This window comes from Mustela erminea, chromosome 5 (assembly GCF_009829155.1).
Source record: "Mustela erminea isolate mMusErm1 chromosome 5, mMusErm1.Pri, whole genome shotgun sequence".
Lineage (NCBI taxonomy): Eukaryota > Metazoa > Chordata > Mammalia > Carnivora > Mustelidae > Mustela > Mustela erminea.
The window spans coordinates 30,958,968-30,975,910 of NC_045618.1; the positions used below are offsets into that span (position 1 = coordinate 30,958,968).

A 16,943-nucleotide genomic window follows, 5' to 3' on the forward strand; every position below is an offset into this window, starting at 1 on the left:
AGCGTGTGCGCGCCAGGGGGTAAAGGGATTCGCCCAGCGCGCGCGCAGCCACGGCCCTGCATAAATATCGATATTTTCTTTCCACTGGACACCGAACTGCCTTCGACACGCCCAGGTTCCGGCCGACTGCAACTACCGCAGCGTCTCTCAAAAGCCGGAACTGAAAGTGCCCCGCCCCCGGGAGTGCGGAACAATTGTGCCTTCCCCTCTGCAGGCGGGCCCGGAAAGCTTAGGCGGACACGGCCCACGCCTGCGCGCCGCCATCTTTATCAGAAAAGACCGCCTCCCTCCCTGCCCACTACTCGTAAGCCAAGAGGCGGGGTTCTGCGTCGCGGCGGGCCGTGGCCAGGGCATGGCGACCGCGGATCCCAGCGGGCCCGGGGTATGGATGTCTACCCCGGGACCGCGCCCCGCCGGGACCCTGGACTGCGCAGCGGGAGCTACGGGGCTGCCTTTCGGGCGAAGCGGCAGTGGAGTCACCCGACTGGGGGAGCGGCTCCCGGCGGTTGTGGAGAAGAGGGGGCCGTACATGGTGACGCGTGCGCCTTCCATTCAGGCCAAGCTGCGTGAGTGCGGCCCGGTGGGGGGGTGTCTCTGCCTGGGCGGGCTACGTGGTTCCCCGGGCAGGCTCTGGAGTCCCGCCGGGGCGACCCCAGAGGGGGAGCTGCAGCCCGGTCCCGTCCCCGAAAATCTCTTCGGAGAAAGTGGGCTCCTGGCATTTTGGGAGACACGGCGGAGTGGGGAAGACCCCCCTGACCCGGGCCCTTTTACTTCCAGAGAAGCATCGGGATCTGGCCAAGGCTGTTCTTCGGAGAAAAGGCATACTGGGGGCCTCGGCGAACCGCCCCGACTCTTCAGCGAAAAGGTCTCAGCAGGCGCCACCTCCTCTGTGCAAGCAATTTCCAGAAAAGGCCTTGGTCCTCAGGCTGGGAGACAGTTCTCCCGTTTTAAGACCAAGCTAGTGATTCACCTGACGCCAACCCGTCTTTTTCACTATTTTAAAATGGGATGAGAAATGACCTTTTTTTTTTCCTTTAAGGATGTAAGGATGTCAAGAAAAGGGCTTTGGAATAACAGTTTTGTTAGTGCATAGATAGGATCATTGTCTGGGAGCAGCACAGTGGCTGGGTTCGCTAGGAGTGAAATTAGAAAGCAGTGTGGGAACAGCCAGTGCTGTATTTCTTTTTCAACAGAATGGTAAAGTCTGAGGGCTGAGCGAGACCTTTCCCAGAGCCTCTTATAGGTAAGAGCTCAAACTCGAGAAGAGATTTGCCCCCAGGACTTGCAGTTTTTCTGTTCTGTGTTAAACTAAGCTGAAGTGGGGGAGTTTTCCTTCTACTGGGAGGAGTAGGTGTGCTTTTCCTCAGGAGCAGTAGGGGGAGTGGTGTGGGGAAGTGCATATTCCCAGCCGCTGCCGCGGGATACAGGGCAGGCCGCAGTGGCTGTGTGACAGGAAGGCCAGACAGGCGTACTACAGTCAGTCCTTTTTCCATAAGGGCAAGGACTCTGGCTTTCTCTGTGAACTGTTGCTTCATCTATGCTTGGTCTCTTCCCTGTCTACCCTCAGGTCAGTGAAGTTTAACAAGGGCTATACTGCCCTTAGTCAGAATCCAGATGAAAACCTGGTGTCCCTCGACTCTGACAGGTGAGTGGTCTCCTTGAAAATATCCCTTGGGGAGTGACGGGTAAAACTGCAGATCTTGCCCAAGACCCTTCATGCATGTTCCAGAGCAGTCTTCTTCAGGGCCTTATCCCTTCCCAGGATAGCTGGGTTAGAGGGCTCAGGTGCTCATGCTGCCCTTCGATTTGGAGCACTAACCTTGTGTGGGGGAATCATCCTCCCCTCTTACAGCTTCATTGTTTGTGACAGTGACCCCGTCCCTGCTGGAGCCAATGGAAAGAGCCTGTGGTACTCAGGACGGATTCTGGGCTTGAGTTCTGTGATGGTCTTTGTTTCACAAGTCCTCAGGACCCCCTTGCATGCTCTCCACCTCGTTATTTTCAGCTGAGCTCCACAGGCATCCCCCTGAACTGACTGTTTTCCTCTTCTCCTAGTGATGGGGAGCTGGAATCCAGATATTCCTCCGGGTATTCCTCTGCAGAGGCAAGTCCAGAGCGCCTTTCTGCACGGGGCCAGGCTGCAGGCAGCGTCACCGCCACTGCCAAATGCTTGTCTTGTGCCTGCTGTGTGCACGGCACTGTGCCAGACTTCCGGTCTGTTCTCCAATCTTCTCTTCTGCCTTACTCCCCCAGCAGAGGTATAGGTGTCTGAGGAAAGTTGTTGAAAATCCAAGAGACCATAGATCTTTAGGGCTCAAAGGACCTCACAAGTCTTCTAGCCCAGGCAACCATTTAGAAAAGGAATCCTTGTGAGAAATCCCACCTAAGTGTTTACCAGCCTCTGCTTGCTTGAATGCTTCTTGTAACTGAGTACTTAACTCTCTCCAGGAAGCCTTGCTGCCTGCTTTCCCTCCAACACACAGACACAAACACACACAAATTCCTTCTTCAGGTAGCTCTTTAAGAATTCTTCCTTATTAATTTGAAGTGTCTCCTAGAGGATAGAGTGAGTGGTCCTACGCCTGCCCTCCAGTATCACCCAGTAATTCCAGTGTCCCTTCCTTTGATTGCCTTTTATTTGTGATCAACATTCCCATCCCTCCCATGGCGGCCATCCAGCAAGCTTTTCTTCAGGCCAAACAACTTGTGTTCCTTCAGTTCCCTCAGTGGGAATTCAGACTGAGATACCAGTGGGCTGGCCTTTTGCACACATTTCCAGAGTGACGGTCCCAGAGACATAGGGATGGAAAGATGTGTGGCATGTGCAGCTGACTGCCTTAGATAGAGGCAGAGTGCTCGAGACATGACTGAACGCCACTGGTGTTTTCCTTGTTCTGGAAACCCTTGGCCACCCCTCGAGTTTTTGCCAAAGAGAATAGAAGCAGTTTGTAAATTACATCCTCCTCGAATATCTGGGTATCTAAGACTAAACTAAGAAAAGAAAAATTAGCCAAGAGCCAGAGAAAGTCCTACACTATTCCTGATCTCCATTTCCTTCTGCTCAGTGGAACTGGTGAAGCAAGGCTGACAGGTTCCACTTTGCAGAGAACAAAGCTTTGCTGGCATAAAGGCTAACGCGTTTAACCAGCAGTGGGGATGAAGCTGCTCACCACCCTTATCCTGTGTAACTCATCTTCTCCCCCATTGTTCTGCTATCACTGTCCCATATTCCTCAGTGTTCACAGGGACCAGTCGTTCTGAATGGTCAGGCTGTTGACTTTCAAACATAAACTGGAATCTGATATTTACATCAGATGCCTTAGGATTCTTCAGTGAGAACAGCTCCCCTGGGGGTTAATGACACAGCAGCCAGGACGGTGCTGGCTTAGGCTGCTTGGGGCCCCTCAGTGCTGGGTGGGGACACTTCCCCATGTTGTCCAGCGATACATGGAGTTGGCCTGAGGGTGGAGCATGGACAGCAAGCTCCGGTAAGGGCATGTAGGTCTGCCTTTAAGGCAGCAGTCATTTCTGCTTTGCCGTGTGGCTTATAGTTCTCTCCTCTTCTCTTCTTAGCAGGTGAACCAGGATGTGAGCCGGCAGCTGCTCCAGGATGGGTATCACCTTGATGAGATTCCAGATGATGAAGACTTGGACCTCATTCCTCCCAAGCCTATGGCCTCTTCAACATGCTCCTGCTGCTGGTGCTGTCCTGGGGACTCTCCTTCCTGTACTCTCCAGTAGACATAACCCCCTAAGACGGGCCCTGCTCACCGTGCCCTGCAGAGCCCTGTGGGCCCTTCTTAGGTCACGGAGTGCAGTGGGGAGTGCGGTCATCCCCAGAAACACTGGAGGCACTGACCCTCTTGGAAGGTCAATGACCTGCAGCTAACGCCTTATATGGTGCTTCTAAGGCCAGAGGCCCCCATCTGGACCATAGGGTGATAGGTGGAATTCTGCAGTTTTCCTCTGCTGTTAGAGTTTGGAAAAACCACTTTAATAAGGGCAGGAACAGAGGAATTCTGATTCTTGTGGTGACAAAGTTGGCTAAGGAAATCTTTCAGACATCTTGACTGGTATTTGTCCTACTCTGTGGAGAGAGAGAGAGAGAGCTTTTGTGCCCTGGCTATGTTGGATGGTGGTGTATGGAAGCAGAAAATAGCACTTTATGGCTTGCAGCTGGGAGCCTTTGAAAAAAATAGCTGAACTATTTGGGACCAGTTTAAGAAATTCCACAATGCTCGGTCTTCCTGGCTCCATGATGAGGCCCTCAAGAAAGCATAAAGCAAGGCCCTTTGGCCTTCTTCCCCTTGCACCTGTTTGACTTTGGCAGGGAACACAGCACGCTGCTTGATGGCACAGCAGGATCAAGGCTTCCAGAATCCCTGGACCTGGACCATCCCCAGCTGGCTTTAACTGTCTGGGTGGGTTTAATGACTGTGGTCAGCCCACCCCTAGTTGGAGAAAAATTGCTCCGCTACGTACATATTTATTTATTTGTCTGTCTTCTCCTGGTCTTCGTTAGTTCAACATCCAGTCTTTTGAGTGTCACGGTTGGGTGAAAGGACTGGAGCTCGCTGGGAAGCCTGCAGGTGTGGGTGACCAGCAGAGGGAGTGGCAGGGATCTGTCAGGTGCCTTCCTATTTAGCTTCTGAAACTTGAGAATAGCAATGGGTAAGAAGTGTACTCACCTGGCTGGGTGGGGCTTTGAGGTGGGCAGAGGCTCACAGGATGTGGGGGAGGGATGCGTGTTGGCTCCCTGGGCCCCTGCTTGAGATCATCGGCCATTGCAGAGGGCCTCCCCTTAGATACGGAGGATTGGGCTTTACAGTAAACCTCTGGGGCACCCCAGCCTCAGCCCTGTGTGAGCACAGCTGAGACAGGCATAATCTCCCCCAGTGATCACACCCCCATCCCAGATGGTATCTCTTGCTCTACCAGTCCTCTCTAGATTTTTCAGTGGTTCTTTTTGGGGGCGGAGGAGGCACAGCTCATCTAGAGCTGTGGTGAGAACTGAAGGAGAGTGGACACGGCTCCCAGCCCAAGGGGCGTGGTAGTCAGGATTGGGGTGTGGGTGCTACACAGGAAGTGCCTGATCTGGTGATTTATTCAATGTCCTGCAGCATCTAGAGAAATGAGGGCTGACACGGACTCTTGTTCTACCACCATGAGGTGATTGGAAGGCTGAGGTCAGATGATGAGGGTAACCTGTCAGTGCTTGATTGGCCTCTATCTTGGTGCTTCTGTCAAATCATAGAAAGTTGAGAAGAATACATGGTATAGAGGGCTATGGTTAGCATTTTCTCATCTAGTAGCATCACAGCAGGTGGGAAATGGGATGGAGGCCACTTCAGGCACTTTGGGGTCTGGGGAATTGGGGATGCAGATGGTTTCAGGACTGGGACTCTACAGTGCCACACAGGTGCCTCATGTGCTGAGCCCTTGGCGCTCATGCCTGCAGGCATCTGAAGATAGGAGGAGCCAAGGGCAGCTCCACAGAGACTGTCTTCAGGCTGTCATGGTTTCTTTGGAGGTGCCAGAGTGCACATGAAGAGAGGGCACAGATGCAGGGCGGTATGGAGAGACGGTGGTGGTGGCACGAAGCCCAGTGGGGCCACATTTGTGTGGGGAAGTTGGTTAGAACAGAATTAGTTAGCAGCAGCTGTGGGTGAGGGGGGCAGCAGGACCCCAAGACCAAGGGCCCTCCAGATGGTTATTACTTTAAGTCAACATGGATGTATTTGAATCTGTTCCTGGATGATATTCCAGAACTGGAATATCCACTCCATGTGGAAGACATTATCTTTGTGGGGAAAGTTGCAGAACAGGGCCACTAGGCAGGGTAGAAATGGTCTGTTGTTTGGGGCCAGAGGTCCCAGGCTAAAATGTCACCAGTAAAGGCACCAAGGTGCCTACAGCCAAACTGCCTTAATTCAGAGAGCTGGGTAATCTGCAGGTGACAGTGTCCTGGGGGGAGAGGGGTGTACTCGCAGTTAACCTCACAGAGGAATACGTGTATGGTGTTTACAGAGTACTCTGCGAACTCTTGGCTTAGGCTTCTACAGCTCTGGAAGTTTTTAAGAATAAATACAATCATGCTAGTTGAGCTGTGTCTGTGTTCCATAGGATTTTAAAGCAAGGCCTAGACTACAGCCCTCTGAATTGTGAAATGACCCTCACAGCCCCAGTTGTGGCCATTCCTCCTAGGCCCGCCTTCTCCCTGCTGTTCCTGGTGGGCACCATTGTCGGACCAGCACCATTGGAGGGAGCAGGACTTTGCACAGCACTTCTCTCCAGATGGTGTTCCTTTTGGCAGACCCTTTTGTGAGGTCATCTTTTGTTTTTAGCTGAAGAAAATCTGGAGGCCAGAAAAAAACCCAAAACAAATTGGCCAGAACTTTTCTGAATGTACTTGCCTAGATTTCCCTTGTGCAGGGGGTCTAGTATGGGCAACCACCCATAGGATCCTTTTGTGCCAGTTGGAACCCTTACTCTGCAGGAAGGCCTGAACAGCCTGGGGGTCTGCTTAGTCTGAGGTGACAGGACCTCAGACAGCTGCACCACCTCCTGCAGAGGCGTATCCATGTCTAGAGGGTAAGCACGGGGAGATGATGTTCTGTACACTTCCTGCCAGGTTAGAAAAACTAGCTAGGTTTCTCTTCACAACACAAATGGGATCACCCTGTCCCTGAATCCCCAGTGTACAGCAACTGAGCATGTTCTAGAGAAATGACTGATAAACTTTTCTCTGTGGAGGGCCAGTCACTACTTTGGCTGTGCAGGCATACAGTCTGTGCGTGTTCCATTTTGCTACTGTAGCCTGAAAGCGCTGAGCCAAACCTAAGGGACAGGTGTGGTCTGATCCAGCCTGCTGGCCTTGGTGGGCTGATCCCTTCCCTGAGGCCAAGTGAAAACAAGGAATCTTGCACTCCCTGTCTTTAGATTCACCTTCCACGTCTTCAGGACCTGAGGTCATCTGCAAGCTCTGCCACTAAGGCTGAAGCGGGCTGCCCCTCCCATATGTTCCTATTAAAGGGCTCCATACACACTCACCTTGGGAGCTGTTGGAAGCAGGAATTAAAGCAAAAACTGGATGTCCAATCCAGGAAAGGCTCGATCAGCCCACTTCAAGGACTGGAACGCTGAAGGCTGACTGCTCTTACAGCCTCAACACAAGTGATCCTTTAATTGCTTTGACAGAGCCAGAGGGTGACAATGAATAGTATTAGTCCACAGGCCTACTCTTTCCTCTCCTTTGCAGCTGAGGAAGTGGGCAGTCCCAGGGCCAGAACCCTGTTCTTAGAAATTAACTACCTACCCTCTTGCTGTGAGTGATGCTGAACAAATTACAGATTTTTACCAGCTGCCTAATGCTGTGAACAGAGCTGCCGCCTCCTGCCTTGAGAAGAGCCTGGCTCGGGTACTGTGAGAATACAAGCAGAGTTTCAGGTCATAGTCCTCACCGGGGCCCTCCTCCCAGTAGAAGAATGGTTTGTCCAAGGCTTGCTCTGGAGTTACTACTTTCAAGCTCACTACTCTACCCCCGCTCTTAAGGGCATACCCAAGTCCAGGGCAGGGACGGGGTTGGAGCGGGGCCTGAGGAGAGGCTGGCCAGGACTTAGAGTAACTGTCGGGAGAGCCAGGAAGGCTGTGGCCTTTACAGCAGGCAGCAGGCACGGAACATCAGTAGGTCATCGGGCACAGTGAGCTTCAGTGAGACGCTCTCATTGGCCCCAATGAAAAGCACCCCACCACGCTGCAAAGGGATTGGCGTCTGGGCTGTAGGACTGCTGGCTGTCACTCTCCCCTGGACCACCAGTAGGATGCTGGCAGAGTCCACTGCCAAGACTTTGTATTCAGTGATGGAGCCGGGGACCTGGGCAGGAAGAAACAACGGGATAGTGCAGCTAGTTTTCTGTGCCTGTCAGCTTGCAAGGGGGAGGCCCAGGACAATCTCGGGGCAGTGAGAGGGAGAGCATGGCCACCACCTCCCCCACTGTTCAGGCTCTTGTCAGCATGGAGGCCCATGTCTGGTTCCTGGTACAAGGAGGACTGGGCGGGCCCTGTGGCTGTGGCTGTCATGTGTGCTCCCCCCCTCCCCCCCGCCGACACCCAACATCCAAGTGTGCTTAAAAGAAAGGGAACACTGCCCCAGGTGTACTCCGCACTGTGGCCCTTGACAGGCTTTTTCATGCCATACGAAAGATACTCCCCATAGCCACCACCACCCTCCACTCACCTCAATTTTCATGACAGTGAAGTCTGGCACAGGGGGGTCGTAGATAGAGAGGTAGGGGTCTTCCTGACTCCGAGTTGGAAGAAAGAGCCTGTCCTTGCTGGGGATATAGCTGAGCATCTCACATAGGGTTGGCACATCAATGAACTTGGGTGTCAGGCCAGCACGAACTGTGTTGTCTGAACACGCCATGCACTCCACACAGTCTGGGGACAGATAGTTGTCATGTGCTAACCTGATGAAGGATGTCTTGGAGTTTGGCTCACCAGGGCTGGGCCTCCCAACCTGAGGGCCATGAACCCCCCTGCAGAGTTATGCAAAAATGTGTGAACTGCACCATCAGGAGAATGGGCTAAGATACCAAGAACAGGTGGTAGGTCACGTCATGTTAGCCCCTGGGGGAGCCCCAACCTTCCCCAGACTATTCTACCACAGAATCCTATCCGTGAGTAGATAAATAGCCAATAGTCAAAATGTGACACCTTTCTGTGGAAATATATTTTCTCACAAAAATTTCTGGATAGATAGGACAGACAGGCAAAGGTGATGCAGGGGAAAGAACAACAGCCTTGATCCAATGTAGCCTGGGTTCAGATTGTTCCCACACATGCAGACGGGGTAGCAGGAGAGTATCGTGACCTCACAGGTCCGTGTGAAGACTCAAGCAGTGTCCAGCACTAAGCTGGCATTCTTCATCCCTACTGGCCACTACCCAGCCCATCCCAGGAAGCCTAGGTCAGACCTGGTGGGACCTTAAAGGTCTCTCTTTGACGTCCCCCTCCCCCTTTTATCTAAATGAGGAAGCAAGGCTTGATAATAGGGCTGGCTGCTAAAACATGGCTCACCTTGGGGCACCTGGCTACCTCAGTCAGTGGAGCATGTGGCTCTTGTTGATCTTCAGGTTGTGAATGCAAGCCCCACGCTGGGTACAGAGATTACTTAAAAATGAAATCTTAGGGGCACCTGGGTGGCTCAGTGGGTTAAAGCCCCTGTCCTGTCTTCAGCTCAGGTCATGATCCCAGAGTCCTGGGATCGGGTCCTGCATCAGGCTCGCTCAGCAGGGAGCCTGCTCCACTCCCCGCAACTCCCCAACCCCCAACCCCACCTGCCTCTCTGCCTACTTGTGATCTGTCAAATATATAAACTCTTTTAAAAAAAACCAAGTGTGGCTCACCTCCTTTCAGGTAGGCATGGGGCACATTAGCCTCCAGAAACATGGCCTCTCCCGGCTTCAGGGTACGCAGGTTCAGGAAGTAGATGGCAAAGCATCCAATATCACCAGGATACTGCTGGTGCAGCTGCAGTAAGAGCTCCCCATAGATGTCTTCCATATTGTTTCCAGCAGCCACTGACGGTCACAGAGCACCCCAAGGCCACTTAGGAACTCTCAGTGGTGTTCACAGCCCCACCCTGGCCATAAAGTCCTGGGGAAGTCCCTGCCCAGGGAAATCCAGAAACAGGTGGGTGTGTTCTCCCAGCCACATCCCCACCCTTTGGGGGCCCGCCTTCCTTGATCTTCCAGCCCATACAGATGCCATTTCCCCATTCTGACTGCCTATATGCCCAGCATTATTCTGGCCACTGAAAGGGCTAAAGTTTGGGGCCAGATAATCCTTTGTTGTGGAGAGGGCGCCTGGGTGGCTCAGTGGGTTAAGCCTCTGCCTTTGGCTCAGGTCATGATCTCAGGGTTCTGGGATCGAGCCTCGAATCGGGCTCTCTGCTCAGTGGGGAGCCTGCTTTTGCCTGTCTGCCTACTTGTGATCTCTATCTGTCAAATAAACAAATAACATCTTTAAAAAAAAGAATCCTTTGTTATGGGGGCTGTCCTGTGCTTTGTAGGATGTTTCAGGGCATCTTTGGCCTCTACCCACAATATGTCTCTAGACAAGTGCCAGTGTCCCCTGATTGAGAACCACTGCTATAGAACTTGATCTATTAGGGGATAACCCAAGAGTTCGATATGGGGTGAACAACTGTCCCAGACAGACTAGGCCCTTCCCTTTATTAGCCCAGAAAGCACTGTGTCTCAGAAAATCACTAAGTCCTGGGGAGGGTATGTGCTGTGGTGAGTGCTGTGAAGTGTGTAAACCTGGCGATTCACAGACCTGTACCCCTGGGGATAAAAATATATTATATGTTTATTAAAAATAATTTTTAAATAAATTGAAAAAAAAAAAAAGAAAATCACTAAGTCCCAGGCAAACCAAGATAGTTGGTCACCCCAGAGAGCAAGAGGCAGAATATGCCCAGGACCAAAAATGTGTCCTCAGCCTGGGCTAGAGTAGTGGGGGAAGGCTTTGGAAATGAGGGGAGGGCAGGGAGGTGAGCTGAAATTTCTTGAGTGTGCAGAGAAGTGGGGAGGGCATGAGTAAATGAAAGCTGAATGTGTCAGTGCCAAAATGAAGAAACCAGCTGGTCTGGATTGGAGGGTGGTTCTGAGTCTTCACAGTAAGACATGAATACCACCTCTGTGCTAAGTACTGGAAACACACAAAGACCAAAGAGCCAAGTCCCTAGCCTGGAGAAAACCCCAGCTGTCACAAGTGTGTCTGTAATGATACAGACCCACAGGTGCTAGAAACAAGGGGTTCTGGGAGCTCCCGGCAAGAGTAATCTGTTCTGTCGAGAGTGCAAGAAGCCCCAAAGGGGATGCATGGAAGCAGAGACAACACCAAAAACTAAACGAAACAAACAAACAAACAAACAAAAGAAAACAAAGGATATGCTTGGATAAAATAATTCTCTATGGCTCAGAGGTAGCAGGCGAAATGTGCAGAGAGAGAACCAGAAGAGCTCCGGGAACTCCTAGAGAAGGGGACAGGGCCTCATCACGTACACCCCATAAGCTCACAGCCAGAGCCCTTCCTGCCTTGGTTTATACTGCTTGCGTTGATTTCCCATGCAAATGTGACAACCACACCCATCATAGTCATTTCCTGAACTCTCCTTAGTTAGCACAAGGTTGGGCACAGAGCAGGTATTTAAGGAAATGTGTGTATGTATGTATGTGTATACACACACACACACACACACACACACACACGCACACACAAAAAGGAAAGATCTACTGATTGAAAGTTCTGGGCTTCAGGCCTTCCAAGAAAAGGAGATGAGGATTCCCTTGTCCCCTTCCTGCTCTCTAGCCCCAAAGTACAAACCCAGCCACGGGGAGCAACTGTAGGCCCCAGGTATGTCTCAGAATGCCTAGGTGGTAATACCTTCTAAAAGTCGTCCAGGCCCATCTGTCTCCAGCCCTCTAGAGCCAGTTAGGAAGCAGCACTCAGCCGAGGGCCCTGCTCCACAATGACGGAAAGAAATGCCCATTGCTAACAGCCCATCTAAGTCATCTAAGGCCCATTTTGGTGTTCTACTTGAGCCAAAGCTCCATGGACTAGTGTCTGCGCTGGGGCCAGGCAGGACAGGACACTGCACCCAGGACCACCACACCCACCTTGCTGGGAGATCCGCTTCACCAACAGGTTGAGCTGCTCTGCTACCACCTTCTTCTCACTCTTCATCAGGTGGGAGAAACAGCTCTGCAGAGCTGAGGATGCCGACTGGGAGTCACTGTTTGAGCTCTGCTTCAGCTGTGCCGCTGCGTTATCTCCAATCAGAAACTGGAACTCAGGCACCTCTGCAGGAAGGCCAGGCCAGGGCCCATGTCAGGACCAACAAGATGGAACCCGAAGAAGCAGGAAGTCTGAGGAGGCCTCCCCATCCCATCCCTCACCAAGGAGCCACACAGTGCTAAGCAAACTCGGAGGTGAAAACCGACTGCTCAGCACCAGCCTCAGCAAGCACACCTGAGCCTGGTCTCACAGACCCACCCCTCAAGAATTCATCGGGCCAACCAGCCCCTCACTTCCTGTGACACTTAGCCTCTGTTCTCTGCCACTGTTCCAGCTCTGCCTGGGGTTGCCCATGCATCGTAGGCCCAGTATGCATGTTCTAGCACTTTGCCCAAACTTACTTGTCAGAAACGTCACAATTTCCTCAATGGGCCGGAAGCCACACAAACCCTGGAAGGAGGTGAGGGCAATGGCCATCTCTGGCTTATGGTTGGCATCAGGATAGTGCTGTGGAGCCTGCAGATGCAGTTTCTCTGCCAGCTCCTGTGGGGTGGCCAGGGGAAGAGGAGGATGGTCAACGTGCAGTCATCACCTAGCAGGACTCTAGTCCCACCCGACCCTTGCTCTCTACCCTCCCCAGTCGCCAGACAGCAGTTGGCTTCATACTTTCAGCAATGAGCCCAGTCAGGGCATAATGTAGAAACTCAGGGTTCACTCAAACCAGGGCAGGAACACAGGCCAAATCTGGGGGAGACTTTAAGAGGCCTGGACTGGAAATCAGGAAGCCCAAACACCAAGCCAAGCTCGGACATGAACAAGCAGTGTGACTCTGGCTATATCCCTGTCTTCCTGGGTCTTACTCTGCCCTCTAGAAATGAGAAGTTTGGACAGATAAGTGCCTAGGAGCTGAGGCAGCAGCTAGGATGACTTCCCTGCTCTGGAAGGTGAACTCTCCTAGAGAGCCAGCGGGGAAAACAGCAGATATGAATAGTCCTGGTTGCATGAGGGGAACCCAGGGAAGGGCATGGAGCAGCTCTTTGACACGGGCTGGTCAGCTGTCCACTCAGACTTAGCTGCCAACCTGTGTCACCAGCATCCAGCCTTCCAGAGCTAAATTGGGAGTCGTTAGGCCTGGATTTAGCTTTGGGCTGGAGTGCAGCGTGGGTGGAGTAAAACGCAGCAGTAAAAGTAGGCGGAGGGCCTTGACATGAGTTCTGCTGTACCTTGACCTCTGCACCCCACTCCAGTCCTATACCTTGTTAGGGTGTGCCTGGATGGACAGCGCTGTTTCAACCGAGAGTACTTTGAAGAGGAAGGGCAGCTTGCCATTAAAAGTCTCTTTGACCTTTGAGCCCAAGCAGTCCTGGTTCTCAGAGATCCACTGGCCTAGGGTCTTCTGTGAGATGCGATTGTCGAGGATCTTGGCATCTCCCCGGGGGTGGGACCCCATCCACAACTGGAAAAACAGGAAACTTGAGAGGGAAAGAGGAAGAACCTGGCACCACCAACCTGAATCACAGGCATACAAGAAAGCAGCAGACCCCATGACACCAGTAGTGCAGAGACCCAGTTCAGGCTCTGCCTGCAACCAGATGTGGAGGCCTGGGCTAGTTAGTTCTAGTCAGTTGGTCTCAATGTTCTCATCTGTCCAATGAGAATGACACCTGCACTGTCAAGGTCACTAAAAAGCTCTCTCAGATGGCTATGGGAAGTGTCAACATTCACTTATTCCAATCTCAAAAGTGGAGGCCTTACTATGCTTTGGCTTTATCTCACCTAAATGAGCAAGAAAAATACATATATTGGGCTATTAAAATGTAAAAGCTAGTCAAAGTAAAACTTTTAATTGTCCAAGAGGGTTAAATTAAAATTCAGTAAGTGCTGAGAGTTCTTAGGGTGGGGGGTGGGGAGAGGGTACCAGAAATCTCAGCCTATGATGACAAAAACTCTCTTCTTTTGGGGCTGCCATCTGGATTCATCACTTTCTGGGATCTGATGAGCCAAGAATAGCCTCCTCCCTCTTTGCTGCTTCCCTCTCCCAGCTGATCCACATGACTTACCCCAGGCCCTCTGAATGGAGAAATCCCCTGGTCTCACCTGCTGTTAAAGTGAAATACAGGGGTTCCTGAAATACAGCAGGCTCACCTGCTGTTAAAGTGAAATACAGGGGCTCTGTCATTGCCTGGGATGGAGTCTTGCCTTGGGCTCTCTACTCAGCAAGGAGCCAGGCTTCTCTCCTTCCGCCCCTCCCAACCCCTGCTCTCTCACACTCTGCGCTCTCTAATAAATAAATAAAATTAAAAAAATATATATAAGGTGAAATACAACCCGGGTCTCACCTCCGCATATGGCTTGTCCTCTGAGATCTGGGCCTGTGGGTCACTGCTGGCCAGCAGCCGAGCCACTTCACTGCTGGAACCCATCTTCCCCCAGGCATAGTGCTGCACCGTACAGGAAAGTGGGAATACTGGGGACAGGGGAGCAGAAACAGTGGGTCAGCTTCCACTCCACTCCTGAGGCCTGACCCTACGGTCCTGGGAAAACTAGACACGGGCTGAGGGTTCTGTCTGGGGGACAAAGTCAAATAAGGGGTCTGTAGGTTGTTGGGACCCTTCTCCGCAGGCGAGATGTTCCCATCTGTAACGCGGACAGTAAGGCTTCTCCGCAGACGTGAGGAAGATAGTTGCGTGGAGGGACGGGGAGGGAGCGGGAGGAACCTATTACAGGACACGCCGTCTCGAAGTGACCCACGCGCGGCTCCTCCCCTCAAGACCCTCCTGCGAGCTCTGAAATAATGACTCAATCCCTATCGCAGGTGCCCCCTCCTCTCTCCAAAGCCTATCCGTCTTTCCGCAGAGTCACAAGCCTGGGTCCCACCTGGCATATCAGGTCGGGAAAGATCCCCGCGACGCAACCCACCCCCACGTTCCCGTCAGCACCCCAGCCCGCAGTCCACCTTTCTGAACCGCCATCCTCCGGGTACCGGCCCAGGCTTCTAGCACGTATGCCCTTCCCGTCAGCACCTGCGGCCCTACTGCTCCCAGAGCTTCATGGGAAATGTAGTTCCTCGAGGGTCTTCTTGGAGACTCGTGAGCCTTGCGAGAACACTCCCCGCACTCCGAACACCTTTCCCGGCTCCAGCTCTCACGAGGAAGGAGCCTCCAGCAGCCCAGAGACTTCCCGCCCGCAGTCCTGGGTCTCAGTATTCGTTCGTTCCTTAAACGGACACAAATTTACTGAGCACTGGCAAAATGCCGTGGGCTGGCGATACATTCGAGAAGACAAAGATCCCTTTGCCTTTACAGAGCTTACATTCTGGTGAAGGGAAAACGGGCAAATAAATAAGTATAATAAATAAGTAAATCATTTAGTATGTTGAAAGATAAATGCCACAGAAAGTAAGGGGGGTGGGAGTGGGAAGCTGTTTGCAGAATTTTAAATGTCTTGGTCTCACTGAGGAGGAAAGGCTTGAGCACAGACTTAGAGGTGAGGAGGAATGTTCTGGCAGAAGAAATAGCTTGAGCAAAGACTCCACGATGGGAACTTGGGCACCTGGGAATGTGCCTGTCCTATTCTGGAGTAAAGAGCAGAGGGGCCAATGTGTGTGTGGAGCAGGGTAAGCATGTGTGTGGGTGCAGGGTACACGTAGGGTGGTCAGAGAAGAAAGGCAGTGGGCAGAAGTTCGCAGGCTATTGTGAGAACGTCAGGTTTTACTGAGTAGTTCAGTCAGTAGCAAAGAATTGCTGTGATTTAAGTAGGGACTCACTGATACTTGATGATGGTAAATGTCACATGCAAGGCCCTTAACCACCTCAGTGTCAGTTTCTTCCTCTATAAAATGGAGATAACAATATCAGCCTGACAGGTGTGTGGGAGAGTGAGATGAGATGGTGTGAGGTGCAGGAAGGCAGTCAGTGCTCGGTGCTCCTCTGATCCTCCCTGCAGACGCAAAATCCCAGTTGCTTCTCCAGGCTGAGCTGCTCACAAGTCACACACACACAAGACAGAGAGAATCACCTGGAGCTCTGCATGCTGAAGGTTGGGCTGGGCCTTGTTTGGGGAGTAATGTTGCTAAATCCTCTGGAAATAGGCCCTGACATCTGGACCTCAGTCAGCAGCCCAGGAGGAGGGCAGCCAGTTGAGACAACTGGAATAAGGGACTACAGTCCTGATTGTGCTTCCCTCTGCCCCTTCCCCAATTTGCACAATCTCTACCTTACATGCCCAGCGGAAAGAAGGAGTGCTGTTTTCTCTGTAATGTTCTGTCTGGCTGTGGACATCCCCCTCCTCTAGGGTCCCCTGGCTCAGATAAATCAGCCTGCACTTCACAGGAAACTTCAGCATACACTAAGGAATAATAAAATGGAAAATACGAGAATCCTACAAACAGCACATCTCACATACCTCCTACCTTTGAATACCTCTCCTTCTCCTCATCCCCACTCCCCCAGCCATATGAGCCTTCTGGGAGAAGTTGGGATTTAGACAGGAAAGAGGAAGGTAAGAAAAGTGGGTGAGGTAAACAGTAAATATTTACTCATTACCTATCATGTTTTTGGTACTATGTTAGTGCCAGAAATGTAACAGTGAGCAAAATAGACCCTACTCCTGCCTTTGTGGAGTTTATAGTCTAGTGGGAGAGATAGACATAAACAGATAACCACTAATACGAGTATATACTTACAATTTGCAATACCTCTTATGAAGCAAAACTACAAGGTAATATAAGCATTTGTTGTGGTGGGCGGAGGTGATCTAACCTATAGAGTGGAGAGGTCACTCCTGAAGATGGGGCATCTGAGCTTGGATAAAAGGATAAGTAGGGGTTAACTAGGGTTGATGAGGGCATGGGCTAAAAGCATAGCAGGAAGAGGGAACTTTATGGGCAAAGGTTCCCAGGTAGGAGGGAACAAGGTAAGTTTGAGGAACTGAAAAGCCACTAGCAGGGCTGGATAGGTGCGGGTCCTACAGGGCCATACAAGAATTGGGGCCTTTAAGGAAAATAATTGAAGGACTTTAAGCAGTAATGTTTAAAATAATATGATATTATTTTATAATAATACTTTTATAATAATGTTTTATAATAATATTTTAAATAAATGGTATTGTTATAATAATATTTTATAGTATTTTGTTCCCTT

General features: G+C 51.5%; 2 protein-coding genes across 4 annotated transcripts; one reads left to right on the forward strand and one right to left on the reverse strand.

The window, feature by feature from the left end:
- The first annotated feature begins 267 nt into the window (after window positions 1-267).
- On the forward strand, window positions 268-6,103 carry FAM219B (family with sequence similarity 219 member B). 2 transcript variants are annotated; one of them, XM_032342435.1, is made up of 5 exons: window positions 268-566; window positions 778-865; window positions 1,568-1,645; window positions 2,056-2,104; window positions 3,577-6,103. In XM_032342435.1, exons 1-5 carry the CDS (start codon window positions 353-355, stop codon window positions 3,739-3,741), a joined length of 594 nt encoding a protein of 197 aa, XP_032198326.1. In that variant the 5' UTR covers window positions 268-352; the 3' UTR covers window positions 3,742-6,103. The 2 variants fall into 2 exon arrangements, with proteins under 2 accessions (XP_032198326.1, XP_032198325.1); XM_032342434.1 differs by having other exon boundaries at window positions 269-566; window positions 3,574-6,103.
- A 1,163-nt stretch (window positions 6,104-7,266) lies between these two features.
- MPI (mannose phosphate isomerase) lies at window positions 7,267-14,904 on the reverse strand. Of its 2 annotated transcripts, XM_032342430.1 has the most exons (8): window positions 14,759-14,884; window positions 14,142-14,269; window positions 13,058-13,258; window positions 12,204-12,345; window positions 11,685-11,867; window positions 9,408-9,581; window positions 8,237-8,439; window positions 7,267-7,873 (listed from the first exon to the last, which is right to left on the reverse strand). In XM_032342430.1, exons 1-8 carry the CDS (start codon window positions 14,772-14,774, stop codon window positions 7,655-7,657), a joined length of 1,266 nt encoding a protein of 421 aa, XP_032198321.1. In that variant the 5' UTR covers window positions 14,775-14,884; the 3' UTR covers window positions 7,267-7,654. The 2 variants fall into 2 exon arrangements, with proteins under 2 accessions (XP_032198321.1, XP_032198322.1); XM_032342431.1 differs by lacking the exons at window positions 7,267-7,873; window positions 8,237-8,439 and adding an exon at window positions 8,469-8,941 and having other exon boundaries at window positions 14,759-14,904.
- Between the last annotated feature and the right edge of the window lie 2,039 nt (window positions 14,905-16,943).